Source organism: Lissotriton helveticus, chromosome 7 (assembly GCF_964261635.1).
Source record: "Lissotriton helveticus chromosome 7, aLisHel1.1, whole genome shotgun sequence".
NCBI classification, from domain to species: domain Eukaryota; kingdom Metazoa; phylum Chordata; class Amphibia; order Caudata; family Salamandridae; genus Lissotriton; species Lissotriton helveticus.
Genome location: NC_136068.1, coordinates 153,350,754 through 153,367,391, shown reverse-complemented (window position 1 = coordinate 153,367,391; position 16,638 = coordinate 153,350,754). Strand labels below are relative to the sequence as shown.

At 44.6% G+C, this 16,638-nt stretch overlaps 1 protein-coding gene across 1 annotated transcript in view; it reads left to right on the top strand.

The window, feature by feature from the left end:
- The window catches only part of ZNF831 (zinc finger protein 831), a 485,428-nt gene extending 470,911 nt beyond the window's left edge, over nucleotides 1-14,517 (top strand). Inside the window, exon 7 of the mRNA XM_078651829.1 lies at nucleotides 10,796-14,517. Coding sequence (XP_078507955.1) covers nucleotides 10,796-11,635 — 840 coding nt within the window. The 3' untranslated portion in view covers nucleotides 11,636-14,517. The remainder of the gene's footprint in view (nucleotides 1-10,795) is intronic.
- The last annotated feature ends 2,121 nt before the right edge of the window (nucleotides 14,518-16,638 follow it).

Below are 16,638 nucleotides of genomic sequence, written 5' to 3'. Positions count from 1 at the left end.
CAGCGCCCCACAATGGCGGCGTATCGTCCCTTATCATCCAGTATAACATCATCAATGGCCAAGGGGAGGGAGGTCCGAACCAGAATGCCCGCCCCCCTGGAGCCCGAAGTGAAACCCGAGTGCGCCAGAAGGCGATAACCACGCCTATTCAGAGCGTAGCACTTGTTGCCGAGCAAGTGAGTCTCCTGCAGTAAGACAACATCTGGAGTCAAACGTTTCAGCAATTGCAGCACCACCCTCCTCTTGATCCCATCCCCCAACCCGTTCACGTTCCAACACAATATCCGAAGTACCCTACCCCCATCCCCGAATTCAGCCCCTCCCCCGTCCCACACCCAGAGCAACTGCAAAAAACAGGAGTGTGCCTTTCCTTCGCCTTGCAAGTAACAATAAAATTCAAACCAACAACCCAGTCCCCCCAACAATGTCAAAACAACTATACCCCCAACCCCGCACCCCTGCTGAAGACCAAAGAGCCCCATAAACTTGCAGTGTGCCTGTCGCCCTACCACCCAACTAATCTACGAAAAGAAAACCCAGGAGGAGAAAGGACCTGTTCACCCCCCATCCACCCCCAAAAAGACTAGTACTCGCAAACATTAATGACACAGCATAGCACAGTTCAAAGCCCACGGGAAGGGCACGGGGTCAAAGTCGACATCTACTCCTGCTCCGTCGGGCCACCGTCCGCCCGATCCGACTTGCCAGAGTCCTCAAAAGGTTCTTGATCCGTAGGCAGCGTGTCAAGCCAGTCACTCACGACCCCAGGATGGTCGAAGAAAAAAGTACGATCCCTATGAACCACCCGCAAACGGGCCGGGAAGAGCATGGCATACTTCATAGACCTTTCCCGGAGTCTCTTCTTGACCCCTTGAAACCCCAGCCTCTGTTTCTGGACCTGTTGTGTAAAGTCCGGATAGAAGCTGACAGTAGAGTTCTCAAAGGCAATGGGACCAGACTGCCTCGAAGCCTGCAGGATAGCGTCTCTGTCCCGGAAATGAAAGATCCTCGCAATGATGGGTCGAGGGTTAGCACCCGATTTAGGTGTGCCGCCGGGGATCCTATGTGCACGCTCAACAGCGAAAAACTTGCTGAGACCATTGGGCGCCAAGTGATTCAGCACCAGGTCTTCCACCAATAAGTCCGTCGAGGCAGCAGTCGATGATTCCGGGACCCCAATCAGGCGGATGTTATTGCGCCTGGCACGGCTTTCATAGTCCTCTAGGCGCCCAGAGAAATAGTCATTAGCTTTCCTCAGATTCCCGACTTCAGCCTGTAAGTCAGAGACGTCGGTGACCAGGCTAGTGGTCTTAAGATCCAGGAATTTGACCTTTTCGTTCGTCTTCGCCAAATCCGCCCTGATAAGATTGACATCAATCGACACAGTATCCAGTTTGAGAGTCAAGGCCTCATATTGTTGCCCCAATGAGGCTTTCATACCGGTGATGGCGCCCATGAGATCACGCAGCGAGGGCTCTTCCTCAATCGATGAGTCCTCCGGCATTGTCGTCGAGGGTTTAGATGCTGCTCCCGGCGATCCTTTAGTTAGGGTGTACCGGTCCATAATGTTCGTTTGCAGAGCACTCCCTCGAACGCCCGGTTTAGGCCCGCGCTTCCCACCCTCTGGCTTGGTGGCCATCTTGGATCCTGGACCCGTACGGGTCGCCTGTTGACGGGTAAAAATGGTGACTGCGGTGGCAAATGCAGGACCAAAAGGGCGAAGGTGGTGCCAGTCTCAGAACTGGAAGCCACGACAGATCGGCAGCAGGAGCGGATAGACCAAGAGTGTAGAAGCGTACGGCCGTCTACGCAGCTGACAAAGTCAGGTCGATCTCCGGACAGGAATCGAAACCAAAAGCGGTCGCCAGCCCATGCAAGTCTGGCAGTCCGTTGTTGTTCACTTACTGGACGGCAGGCCAGACAAGATAGCTCGGGGCGTCACCATGGAGCAGGCCAGAAAACTGCGACAGTCTGTAGCTCTGGACCCCGAAGTCCAAAAAAGTTTGCTGAAACAGATAAATGATCAGTAGAACTGTGCCAATAAACACCCGTCGTCCGAACCAGGATAAAGTACAGGATAGTCGATGGAGGTGGCGAGGGTCCGGAAACCCTGTGCTCACGCGACCATCTTGGGTGCGCGCGAAGCTCCTCCCCCATAGCAAACATTTTTAAATCAACTGACCCCCAAGTAAACGAAAAGCCACAGAAACAGGCACTGATGAAGCTATTTGAAAGCAGAAACGCGTCTGCCGAGCGTTTCTTTGGACTTTGCACACAGAGCGTTTTAATTTTAATAAAGCCTTTTCCAGTTCATCCCGGAGCTGTGTCGCACTCTTTTCTCACCTGAAGGGAGCCTAGTCTGCATGTTTTGCCAGCCTGCAGGTGCTGGCTAGCGAGACGCCCTCTCGGTCTGGAGCTACGTGTCATACCTGCAACGTTTGGTCGGAGCATTGTCTGAAACACGTGGCCCCCCCGGCGCTAAAAATTTCCACACGGAGGTAACCGGCGCATGGGGAGAGAGGAGGCAATACCGAATTGCCTGAGAAGGTAGACTGGAAGGGGCTTAGAACCCCGCAAGCAGCAACGGTGGTGTTGGAAAACTGCCAGCCTGGACTGGGACATCACTTGGTGTGCTGAGAGACCCCGTCACTGAATGGGATTTCTCAAAGGACTTCAACACCCACAATGCAGCAGCTTGAAGGGAGGAGCGCGAGGTGCTCAGCAGTCCCTAAAGCGGAGGAGGGGCAAGAAATCGCCTGATGGGAAGTGGTCATAGCAAACATTTTTAAATCAACTGACCCCCAAGTAAATGAAAAGCCACAGAAACAGGCACTGATGAAGCTATTTGAAAGCAGAAACGCGTCTGCCGAGCGTTTCTTTGGACTTTGCACACAGAGCGTTTTAATTTTAATAAAGCCTTTTCCAGTTCATCCCGGAGCTGTGTCGCACTCTTTTCTCACCTGAAGGGAACCTAGTCTGCATAAATATACATACATCTATAACATAAAATATAATAATAAAAACATCATATTATAAAATAAAATACTAAAATATTTATACATTTTTAAACTTACATTTTGCACTCTATTGAGTGCAACAGTTGGAAAATTGTTGAATAGTGTAGGGGTAAAAATGACTATTCCCACTCCAGTGAGTGCAACAGTAGGGAAAGTGTTGGATAGCGAAGGGTAGCGGAGGGGTAAAAATAACTATTCTCACTCCAGAGAGTGCAACAGTAGGGAAAGTGTTGGATAGCAGAGGGGAAAAAATTACTATTCCCACTCCAGAGAGTGCAACTGTAAAGAAAGTGTTGGATAGCAAAGGTGTTAGATTTGTGGGTCTCTAGTTGGCACAGGTAGGTACTTGTGACAAATAGGGACCCTCGCCTCTAGTCAGGATAAGGGGATTACACTCCTAAAATAACCCCTGCTCACACCCTTGGTAGTTTGGCACGAGCAGACAGGCTTTATCTCAGAGGCGTTGTGTTAAACATTTGTGACCACATACAGTAACCCAGTGACAACACTACAAATGGACACCAAACAGGTTTTATATCAAAAATAAGTAGACTTTATATAGAGTAACCACAAGACCATAAATGACAAAAATACACAATACTATTACTTTAAGATGGTAGATTAAGCTTAGTTCAGTTCAGTTCTTAGATGCGACACTTTGCGTCAATGTACCTTATGTTGCGTTGCGCTTCCACGGCAAGCAATGTCGTAGTGAGGGAAATGCGGCAAAGTTCAGGTGCAAAGAAATAAAGACGTGAAGATCTTCCAGATGCGGCATGCTTCTCGGGGATGCGAGAAGTTCTCGGTTCGATGCGTGGACTGCATCGGTGACACCCTGACGATGCGACGGCAGCAGCTCCAGCGGTGACACTCTTATCCCATGATGCATGAAGCTTCCGCTCGATGCGACAACTACAGCGGCGACATCTACGATGCGACGGCAGCAGCTCCGACGGTGGCGCGCTTCTCGGGGATGCGAGGTGCTCTTCTTCGATGCGGTGCAGTGCGACAGTTCCAGCTGCGACACCCTGCCTCGGAGTTGCGACGGCAGGCACAGCGACGGCGACACGCTCCAACCTCGTTGCAAGACTCTTCTCTCGATGCGGTGCAATGCGACAGCTACAGTGGCGACACCCTCCTTCGGAGTTGCGACTGCAGCAGCAGCGACGGCGACACGCTTCCTCTATGTTGTGGCACGCTTCTCTCCGATGCGGTGCAGTGCGACAGTTCCAGCGGCGACACCCTCCTTCGGAGTTGCGACGGCAGGCACAGCGACGGCAACACGCTTCATCTCGTTGAGTCGCGCTTCCAGCTCCTTGCGACACGCAGTCTCTCAGAAGGCCCAAAACAGCAGCAGGCACTTCTAAAGAACTCTGGGGTGCTGGGGGGTGAAGTCTGTTGTCCCTGAGACTTCAGCAGGAGGCAAGCTCTTTTCCAAGCCCTTGGAGATCCTTCACAAGTTGAAAGTAAAGTACACAAAGTTCCTTTCTCCTTTGGCAGTAAGGCAGCCACTGCAGGCCAATCCCCCAAGCAGCACTTCAGCTTGGGAATAGTCTCTCCTCAGTTTCTTCAGGTTCCTCTCCTCAGTAAAGCTTTCTTCTTGGTAGTCCAAAAGTGATCTAATTTCATGGGCTCAGGGTCCCAATATTTATACCCCAAAATCCTTTGTCTATGAGGGGAGAAGGGCTTTTGCCCATTCCATACCAGTTCTGAAGCACTCTGTTTACCAGACTTATTTCCTTTCACAGTGCAGGGCAGGCACATAAGACACCCCACAGGAGGTGGAGCCAGCATTGCGGAAGGCAAGTACAGTCCTGGAGCCCTTTGTTTACAGGAATCCTTCTCTTCTTTCAGTGTGCAGGGCAGAGACATCAGCCGCTCCCCAGGGGGTGGAGCAGCATTGTGGAAGGCAGGGACAGCCCTATTCAAGGTTCAGGTGCAACTCCTCCCTCCCATCCAGATGCAGATCCCTCTATTCACCACTGGGTGACTCAGCCTGTCTCTTGGAATCCCCCAGCCCTGTCACTCACAACACCAGACAAAGGAATACACAACATAGCAGAGGCAGGTTTGAATGGTTAGACAAGCAAATACCTTCTTTCTAAAAGTGGTATTTGCAAACACAGAATGTTAAAACCAACTTCACTAAAATATGTATTTTATCATTCTGACTTCAGGCATACAAAACTCGAATTTCTACCATGTTCTCTGAGTCAGTTAGGATAATAAACATGTAATAATCTAACAGCCCATTCTGGCCTATGGAGAACAGGTAGCCTTGCAATAGTGAAAAACGAAAATGGCTGTAATTCACTATTAGGACATGCCACACACATCAGGGCTTGCTTGTCCTACCTTATACTTACAATGTACCCTGCCCATGGGCCTATCATAGGGGTGACTGATATAAAGAAAAGGGAAGGTTTAGGGAATGGCAAGTGGGTACACTTGCCCAGTCAGCATGACAGTACCAGACTGCACGCAGGCTCTGCAATTGCAGACCTTAGACACATTTTACCACTCTGCTTCTGTGGGTGGCACAACCAGTGCTGCTGGCCCACCTGCAGCATTTGGATTTACACTCCCTGGGCACACTCGGTGCACTAGAATAGGGTCTGACAAGTAAACCAAATATCCAAACATGGAACCAATGATTAATACATAAATTTACAATAGGGAGCACTTGCACTGTGGCACTGAATAGCAGTGGCACAGTGCCCAAAGCATCTAACACCAGCAAAAATACATGAGGCAACAGCAAAAATGGAAGGGAGACCCACGCCAATGGTGCCAGGTCTAACAATGGGTATAGACATTATTATTCCCACTCCAGTGAGTGCAACAGTAGGGAAAGTGTTGGATAGCGTAGGGGTAACAATTACTATTCCCTCTCCAGTAAGTGCAACAGTAAGGAAAGTGCTGGATAGCAAAGGGTAACACTTACTATTCCCACTCCAGTGAGTGCAACCGTAGAGAAAGTGTTGGATAGCAAAGGGTAACATGTACTATTCCCACTCCAGAGAGTGCAACAGTTGGGAAAGTGGTGAATAGCGGAGGGTTAAAATTACTATTTCCACTCCAGTGAGTACAACAGTAGGGAAAGTATTGGATAGCGGAGGGGCAAAAATTACTATTCCCACTCTAGTGAGTGCAACAGTAGGGAAAGTATTGGATAGTGAAGGGGTAAAAATGACTATTCCCACTCCAGTGAGTGCAACAGTAGAGAAAGTTTTGGCTAGCGTAGGTGTAAAAATTACTATTCCAACTCCTGAGAGTGCAACAGTAGGGAAAGTGTTGGATAGCAGAGGGTTAAAATTAATATTTCCCAATAATTTAAATATGTAATATTTCCCAATAATTTAAATAAAAAAAGAAACAAAATACCAACAACAATACAAAAACTGTTAAAAACACAAAAATAAAAAACAGAAAAATATGATAAGTTACAAAACATAGAAAAATATTTTAATGTTAAAAAGTACAAAGAATTAACTACAAATATTAATTTATACAAGTTGAAAAAATATTTTACAAACAACTATATTTAATATACATTAATTATAATTTAAAAAAAGAATTATGAATGATTTTTAAATAAATTACTTCACACCATATTCCCCTATAAATGCACAAACAACTCCTACATAATTGATACAATTAACATATTTAACAATTAATTAATTACAATTAACAAACAACTAATAATTAATAAGGATTAAATTCCCACAAACAACACTATAAAATCACAATATAAAACGAATACTAATACATTAAAATTATTAATTACTTTATTCAAATTAAATGACTTCCCACCCCGTTCCCCTATACCACAACCCACTTTTTCAATTACACAATTTACATAATTATTAATTAATTAATAACAATCAACAACCTAGTAACACATAATTAACAATATATTAAGTCCCACAATTAACCATAAATAATATTAAATACATAAATATTAATTCATCACAAATAATAATTAATTATTTATAATTAAATTACTTCCTACCCTACTCCCCTATCAACCCACAACCCGCTCCTAAATAAATGACACAATTAATATAATTACCAATTAATTAATATTAATTAACACATTAATAAATAATTAATAATAAATGCATTTCCACAGTTAACAATATTAAATAATAAATACATAAATATTAATTAATTAAATTGATTAATAATTATAATGACATTACTTCCCACCCTACTCCCCTATCAACCCACAACACACTCCGAAATAAATGACACAATTAACATAATTACCAGTTAATTAATAATAAGTAACAACCAATTAATACATAATTAATCATAAATTAATTACTACAATTAACAATATAAAATATAAAATACATAAATATAAATTAATTAAAATCATGAATTAACTAATTATAATTAAATTACTTCCCACCCAATTCCCTTATAAGCTCACAACTCGCTGCAGAACTAAAACGCAAAATTTTATTAGCATAAAAACTATTCACACATACATTAAAAATACATCACACTAATAAAAATATTTATATTATAAACAACAATATTTTTACTAACGATATTACTGACTGCGATATTAAAAAATGATATTTCTTACCTTACTGTCGATATTCTGGACCTCAATATTCTTGCAGTCGACATTCTTGAATCACGGTATTTGCAACTCGATATTATGGTACTTTGAAATTTGCAACTCGATATTCAATGTGTGCACCGCCTGAAAGTAACACAAACAAGAGGAAAGTGCTGCTTTGCCATACTCTGTGTCATGGGGGCATTTAATGGTTTTTGACGCAAAACCCAGTCTACAAACAACATTATATAGGGGTTTGCACCTAAAAGTAGCGCCACATGAAAGCTGGCGTTAAAAAGGAGAAATGCTTTTATTTCGTCTAACTTTTCCCACTTTTGCATGTGAACTGTAGAATTCACCAACCCCACCGCAGCCTCAAACGACATCACTCCCTCCCAATACCTCTGCGATTCGTTATCCTCCTTCTTCTACAACAAAATTGCCGACATACATAACAGCTTCGAGAACATCTCCAACGAACAATCCTCTCCACCCCCCTCCGAACCTAAACCGCCCCCTAACAACCTCAGCGCCTGGAACCCAATCACCACTGAAGACACCATCCGCCTAATGAACTCCATCCACTCTGGCTCGCCAACTGACCCTTGTCCCCACCACATCTTCAACAAAGCAGACTCCATCATCGCACCCCATCTCCGCGAGATCATCAACTGCTCCTTCAACTCTGCTACCTTCCCAGAAAGCTGGAAACACGCCGAAGTCTGCGCCCTCCTGACGAAACCCACAGCAGACCCCTCTGAACTTAAAAACTACCGCCCCATCTCCCTCCTCCCATTCCCTGCCAAAGTCATCGAGAAAGCCGTCAATAGCCAGCTCGTCGCCTTCCTTGAAGTCGATCCCTCACAGTCCAGCTTTCGAGCCAAACACAGCACCGAGACCGCCCTCATCGCAGCCACAGACGACATCCGAACACTACTGGACAACGGAGAAACAGTGGCCCTCATTCTACTCGACCTCTCCGCCGCCTTCGACACAGTCTGTCACAGCACCCTCATTCAACGCCTCAGCGACATCGGCATGCAGGGAAAAGCATTGGACTGGATCACCTCGTTCCTATCTGGGAGAACTCAGAGAGTCCGACTTCCCCCATTCAAATCAGAGGCCACCGAAGTCATCTGCGGTGTACCACAAGGATCATCACTCAGTCCCACCCTCTTCAATGTTTACATGTGTCCACTCGCATCCATCGCGCGTCAACACAACCTTAACATCATCTCTTACGCTGACGACACCCAGCTGATCCTTTCCCTCACCAAAGACCCTATCACCGCCAAAACCAATCTTCACGAAGGCATGAAAGAAGTAGCCGAATGGATGAAAAACAGCCACCTAAAACTTAACTCTGACAAAACGGAGGTGCTCATCCTAGGATCATCCCCCACTGCCTGGGACGACTCATGGTGGCCTTCGGCTTTGGGCACAGCACCCATACCCACAGACCACGCACGTAACCTTGGCTTCATCCTAGACTCCTCTCTCTCGATGACCAGACAAGTCAACGCCGTCTCATCCTCCTGCTTCAACGTACTTCGTATGCTCAAAAAAATCTTCCGGTGGATTCCCTCCGAGACAAGAAAAACTGTCACCCACGCACTGGTCACGAGTCGACTGGACTACGGAAACACCCTCTACGCCAGAACCACAGCCAAACTACTGAAAAAACTCCAACGCATCCAAAACGCATCAGCGAGACTCATTTTGGACATCCCTCGCCAAGATCACATTACCGGCCACCTGAAAGACCTCCACTGGCTCCCCGTCAACAAGAGAATAACGTTCCGTCTCCTCACCCACGCACACAAGGCCCTCTACAAACTAGGACCCGAATGCCTCAACACCCGACTGTCCTTCTACACTCCCTCCCGCCAACTTAGATCCGCCAATCAAGCCCTCGCCGCAGTTCCACGTATCCAAAAATCCACCATGGGAGGCAGATCCTTCTCCTACTTAGCGGCCGAGACCTGGAACTCACTCCCCACTCACCTCCGCCTTACACAGAACCACATCTCCTTCAGAAAAGAACTTAAAACCTGGTTATTCGGTAAATAATAAACCCCCTCCCCAAGCGCCTTGAGACCCCCTGGGTGAGTAGTGCGCTATATAAATTCTTGAACTTGAACTACAGCACACATCCAATGGATTTTGTACTGGAAAGGCATCCTTCTAGTACAAAACCTATGCTAGACTCACGCAGACACCTTTGCACTATGGCGTAAAAGTGTCTGCACATCGCTCTGCAGCCTAATTGTGCACCAGGGCTAGGAAGAGAGCAGTATAGGCTGTATCTTTCTAGATGGGGTGCTTTCCTGCTCTCTCCCTCTCACACAATGCAGCTGCTGGGTGAAGGTTTTGTTAATCTGAGCATATGTCTCTGGTTACATTCCATAGTACAAATTTCAGATTGACATACTTTCAACAGGGTCTAGTCGATATAGTAAAAATATGATTCCGGTTTCGGAGGTTGTGTTTTAGACAATTTCCATGCAGTTTATCTTCCAACCTGATGGGCATGAACCCAAAATATAGCTTATTATTACATAATAATAAAATGCTACATCTATAAAACCACATATGTTGTAGGTGTACCTATGACAATAATATTAATTTCAGCAAACAATATGGAAGTAGAATACACAAAGCATGCTCTTACCTCATATTTCATATACGTATGTAACCTCCTCATTAATGTACAATGCTAGCATCACCATGGTTCTATATTCATAGTTTTTAACTGCACACATCTAGGCATCTTAAATCAGTTCAGAATCTGACCTTCAGAAGCCTGATATATCATCTCTAATTTTGGTAACTCTTTGTTTAACACAGATGACACAATTCACACACCCCGCAAGCTCTATGTAGCCCTTTATCAATAGCTCTCCAAACCATTAAAACCTTCTCATTTTAACCACTAGCCAAAGATGGTGTCATGGGTCTCTTTGTGACATTAAGCACGAAGTCATTCTCCTTTCCTGTAGGATTGGGTACTCCACACATATTTTAAAGACGTGTCCTATAGTGCAACAATACTAATTACCTTTGCTTATAGGTGCAATCATTTTTTGAGAAAAAACCACAGGAAATGTGTTTGCTTATGTCTTAAGTATTTACTAATTACAAAGTAAATTTACCTTTCACATCTTTCAGCTCTCTGTCCTGTAAATTTAATTGTCTTTTTTCTTCCTAGGATATTTCAAGTGCCATCCCTGAATGCCAAAACACTGCAAGTGACCTGCCTGCGCTTTTGGAGCCATCACCCACAACAAACCGCAACAACCTGTCTTATTCGGGACCACCGCCTGCCAGCTTCGATAGTTTCATCTCCACACCTCCCTCCCCAGTGCTCCAGAACCCAGACCTACTAGAGGGTACCGAAAGCACCCTCCCAGGCCCAGACACTTCCTCATGTTGGCATTTCACCCCTGAGGACAATGGGGCCTTCCTGCAACATCTCTTTGATGTGGATCCCTTGGTGGCAGGGTTTGGGGGTTCAGAGGTCAAAGATAACAATTCAATAAAGGAAACTGATGGATGGGCTTTGCCAAGGCAAGGATTGGGTGCACCATTGAGAAAGACGCATGTTAGAATGGGAAGAACGAAAGTGGAAACCAGAGAGATCTCTTGTCCATCAACAGAGAAGGATGTCTTGCTTGGTGTTTTTACCACTTGCTCTCTGCCATCCGAGTTGATGGACACAGCTGTACCCACCATCACAGGATATTGTGGAATATTTTGTAATTCAGAGGAAGACGCAGACGCCGCAGTAGGTATATCCACTGTCTGTCAGGATGAGTGTGATACCTTTGATGGTTGGAGGGAAGGTACAGTGACTTATCAGGTAAATGAGAATAAATTGTCTGAAGCCTCTCCGTCTCTCATGGCTTCTCTGAATCTCGGGAAAACCTCTGACATAGCCCAGAGATCAACAAAGAAAAGGAGCCTGGAAATGACGAGGAAGCAAACCCAAGTGGAATACACCGATACGAGCAGCGACGACGACAGGCTTGTGATAGAGATTGAGAACTGACTAATTCAGTCTTGCAGTTGGTCTATTGCGATTTGTTGGAGGCTTCTCCTGGAAACTTTCCAGCTCGAACTGCTTTTAAAAGCACCTTAAGAACAAAAACAGCTATTACAAACTGACCTAGAGGAAGGTTGTGCAATGAAAACTATACTTTGAACTCTGGAATGTTGGGAGCTCCATTGAAAACGATAGAGAGTCATATGGCTGTTATAGACAGTTTACTCCAACATTCCAATGCTTGTCATTCTGTTCTACCTGTTTAAGTTGGACAAATATAGCTATAGCAGGTGGAATGGTGTTATAGCATGGTCGCCCCTCTAACTTGGGCTTTGTCCCTTGTTATAGGGCTTCACCTAGACTTAGGCCTCAACTCAATTCGAGGGACATTTAAAGCTGGTGGAGCCCTTCGAAGTGGGCTATAATGCAATTAATATGGAATCCAAATGGTTCCCTACCAACTCTGTACATCTAATATCACTATGTTGAATCCCAACAGGCCCTCGCTGAATTTCATCATTCTGTGGTATGTAAATTGATCACCAATTGAAATTGACACCCTGGAACATGTATGGAGGTTAATTTCTTTTTGAAGGGTGCATCAAATAAACCCTTTCCTCTTCTGCAGATAATGTAAAGGCGAATACACCCTTCGATGCTTTTATCTAATGTACCATTGGTTGATTAATTTTGACTTCTTTAGTGTCACATCAATGAATCATTCTTAAATAGTGATTCATCAGCGTTTGTGCCCACATTAATCAGGGAGAGTGACACGTAAAGATAGAAAGGCTTAGTTTTCCAAACATAAATCCAGAAATCAAAGCACTTTAAATGTGAAGAGCACAAGGCCCGCCTATATGCTTTGAAACTGAACAGAAGTGTGAACTGAATTTTTTTAAATGCCCATTTGACGTATTCTCGTGTGTTAAAGCTTCCCCCCACTGTCGTGTTGGCCAATCATCTTTTTTGCCGTGACCACAAGATGTAAAATGGACGGTCCTAATCCCACTAAAAGTATGGGTATCCAGTATTGGTTCCTGAGGCCTGGATTCATGCCAGAATTTCAGGATCATCACTATAAATTTGTTCAGTTTGGATTAACTTAGGTACATGTTTCTTACCTGGACCTCCTGAAAATCATGCATGGATGCCCGCAACCCAACCCCTCTCCCAACCCCGCTCTCCTACTGCCCAAGGACATTCCTACGTTACACAACGCTGACTTACAGCCTGTGAGGTGAGATTTATTTATTCCAAGTGTTGTCATTGTTTGCTGGAGGAATGTCTCTATGCTAAGCAGACCTAGCATGTAAGTGGTAAATGCTGGTTCCACATTTGACACCAGTTACCATGCTGTTTGAGTAAATCAACTAAGACATTTGGCCGAGGGGCAGTACATCCTGTTGAGGGTCTGGCAATAGGTCTGTTTTTTTTTACGCGTAAATCAAAAATAAATTGTGCCAAACATCCGCAATGAGATGGAGTGGCTTTAATATAAACCAACTCACAGGGTACCCCTTTTGTTTTTTGTCCATAAGGAGGGAGTGGGGGTCTTACATAGATACACAAGGCTTGGTGTCCCATAAGAAAATAAAAATGGTCGAAATATCTCGAGATTATTTTATGCTTCAGGACTCCCTGAAACATAAAAAGCAGACCTTGACCTGTATTTTCTGGCTCTGCAGTGACTTGAGTGTGTGTAAGCCTTTGTTTTGCCCTATATGGCACAATAAGTGCCAGACAGGGGCCAACACTAGCACCCACTCTCGCGTCTTTACAACCCAGATCTGAGCTGAATCTTCTTTACTTCTACAAGTGTGTTTTCTGAAGGAGCAGAACACCCCCACCCTGCTCTCACTGCTGAAACTAAACCTTATGAGACACCAGCATGTTTGCTCCAAATTCTTACTATACAGAGTCATCAAAGGTTTTGTGGAACTTCTGACTGGAAGAAAAGCAATGCTTTAAGTGGGAGGTTTTTTCTAAAACCGGTTTGTATAAAAATTCATAACTAAGAATAATTTCCAGAAGGAGCGGCCAATGTAATAAGGCATGGCATAAAACATGAAAACTTGAACCCAGTACTTGATAAATTCATATAGTCCAACCAGATGAGCAATAACCCTAAAAGTATTGTATACCGAGGCCAGTAAAAACAATGGAGAAAATCAGCAACAGATGGTATTATTTCCCCTTTGAAGTGTAAACTTAAATCAACAAATACAATAAGAAAGTTCTCCAAAAATATTTAAGAGCTGCATAACTAGTCCTGAAGGAATATTGCAGAAAACAGAGCCCCAATTGCATGTTACAAAGGAATAATAAAGGAGATTTTACACACAAGTTCCAAGCAGGACCCATAATGGGCAGGCAGCAGATTCCTGCCCAGACAGGCACCAGTGAGGGGCAGGAAGCGGGCTCGAGTTCACCTATGGCCCAGTAAGGAACAGGCAGCAGATTCTAGGCCACAAGGGGCCCAGACAACGGGGGCAGCAGGTAGCCCTAGGCACTTTCAATGAGGCTCTCTGCACAGAGGCCAGAAAATGACTGGCAGAAAGCCTGAGTTGCATCTTACACTGCAGAAGTACATTGGTGGCTATGGAAGCCCTCCCTGCAGCTTCTGCTACTTTGTATCCTGCACTAAACCTTACAATACACAGGTGTATAGATTTGATGCAGTTCACACCCATGTGCTGTACAAAAATGCCACTTTGGAAAAGTGTTGTAAGCTTCTGAAGAGGAGGCCGACTATTCATATTCCCTCACACATACTACATACCCAGAAGTTCAGTAAGATGTGGGCGGCGTGGGCGGGGAGGCAAATCCCTAAATATAATCACACTGCTGTTCTCCTCTTTTGTACACAGCAAGCCATGGACTCCACTTGTTTGCAAAAGCGGATTTTATTTCTCCTCTGACTACACCTCTACGCGTTTCAGGGCTGGCGCCCCTTGTTCACGAGTAACTCATGTTGCGTTTGGGAATTTAAACATGAACAGTCTGCAAATGTTAGTCATACAATACATTTGTGACCCACGCTATGCATTTAGTCTCAATAGTTGTGTGTCTAATGTTCCGACAATCCTCAGTGGGATATATCTCACAATTATTAACCCTGGGCGAAGTACTACGCTACGCTTGCGTAGTTTGTGAAGTTTGCGCTACTTCGCACTACGCAAATTGCAAGTAGCACAGTGCAAACATGCGTAGCGTAGTGCAGCGGTCATTTTTTGCTTGCTCGCAGTCCTCAACGTCAAGTTGGCGACTGCAAGCGAGCAAAATGACATCCCCTCGAGTCTTTTTCCTCGTTCGTGATCAGCAACATCAAGTTGCCGATCGCGAGCATGGGAAATAAACCTCCCGGCGAGATTCGCAATGCGGAAAGGTCAGGTTTCTCATTGCGAGTGGTCGCGTATGCAGCAGAAGTAAAGTTTCTTCAAAACTTTATGGTATGCACAGCACCTGCGCACAAGCCAGGTTCCGACTCTGCGGTTATTCAGGTCCCAGTGTGATTATCATTCTTTCACACTCGCCTGAAATACTTTAGTTGAATTACTATATTAATTGTGAATATGTATACTACACAATTTATGTTTAGTGTGTTATTAAGTGAAGTAACTTGTAACAAAGTCTATTCATTATGTTTAGCACTTTATGTCACGTGCAGATTTATTTAAATCACTTCCCAAACGCAATATGAGTTACTCGCGAACAAGGGGCGCCAGCCCTGAAACGTGTAGAGTTGTTGTCAAGAGTAGAAATAAAATCCGCTTTTGCAAACGAGTGGAATCCATGGTTTGCTGTGTATGAAAGAGGAGAACAGCAGTGTGATTTTATATATATATATATATATATACACACACACACACACACATATATACATATATATATACACACATACACACATACACACACACACACACACACACATATATATATATATATATATATATATATATATATATATATATATATATATATATATATATATACATACATACACATACACACACATACATACTAGAAGTTGAAGGACAGCAGTCAGCCTGGGTAAAAATCTGGATCCCAAAGGATACAATAAGTCACAAAGAAATAAAATATCCAAGAATGAAGTGACTCAAACAGAGGGACTCACAAAAGAACAAAAATATAGTTCCACTTCAACAGTTCAGCTTCCATCTTCCTTGCACTACCTGAGGAAGGCGGACGCTGAAACATTGTAGTGGAAATATATTTTTGTTCTTTGGTGAGTCTATCTGTTTGAGTCACTTCTTTCTTGGATATGTGATTAGCATAGAAACAACATTCTTTTTATTCTTTTATTTATTTATTTATTTAGCGATTTATAGAGCGCCTGGTGACCCGGAGGCATCCCCGCGCTGTGAAATTATTGGAGACCGGAGGGAATGGGGAGGGGTACTATTTGGGGAAAAGGAAAGTTTTCAGTCTTTTACGGAAGAGGGGGTAACAGGATTCCAGACGCAGGCTGCGGGGGAGTGAGTTCCATCCTGAGGACGCTTTTACCGAAAAGCGTCGACCACCGGTGCGTACCTTCCTGAATCTAGGGACAGTGGCCAAGCGTTCGTTGTCCGAGCGCAGGAGTCTGGGGGCTTTGTAAGGGGTGACCATATCTTTCAGGACAGCGGGGCCAACACCGTTGATGAGTTTATGGCCAGTGCACTATAAAACATAATTTCAAATACTTTTTTGCGTTCTCAAATTCACATGCGAGAATCTCCCTAAATGTTCATTTAATGCCTGTCCTAGCGCTCATTTAGACTTACCCTTGTGTGCTATTTAGATAACTGGAGATGTGGGGGTGACAGCTAAGCAGTGCCCCTGTAGCAAGTGCCTGAGAGCTCTCACAGTGGTCAGTGCGCTCCCAGCCGGGGTGTAACTTGTATTGGTGCTCCAGGTGCAGTGGCACCATGGCCCAGAAGCCTGAGGGGCCCACTGAACTCTGAATATTGCTTTATATTTCACAATTTGAAGAGAAGCCTGGTTGG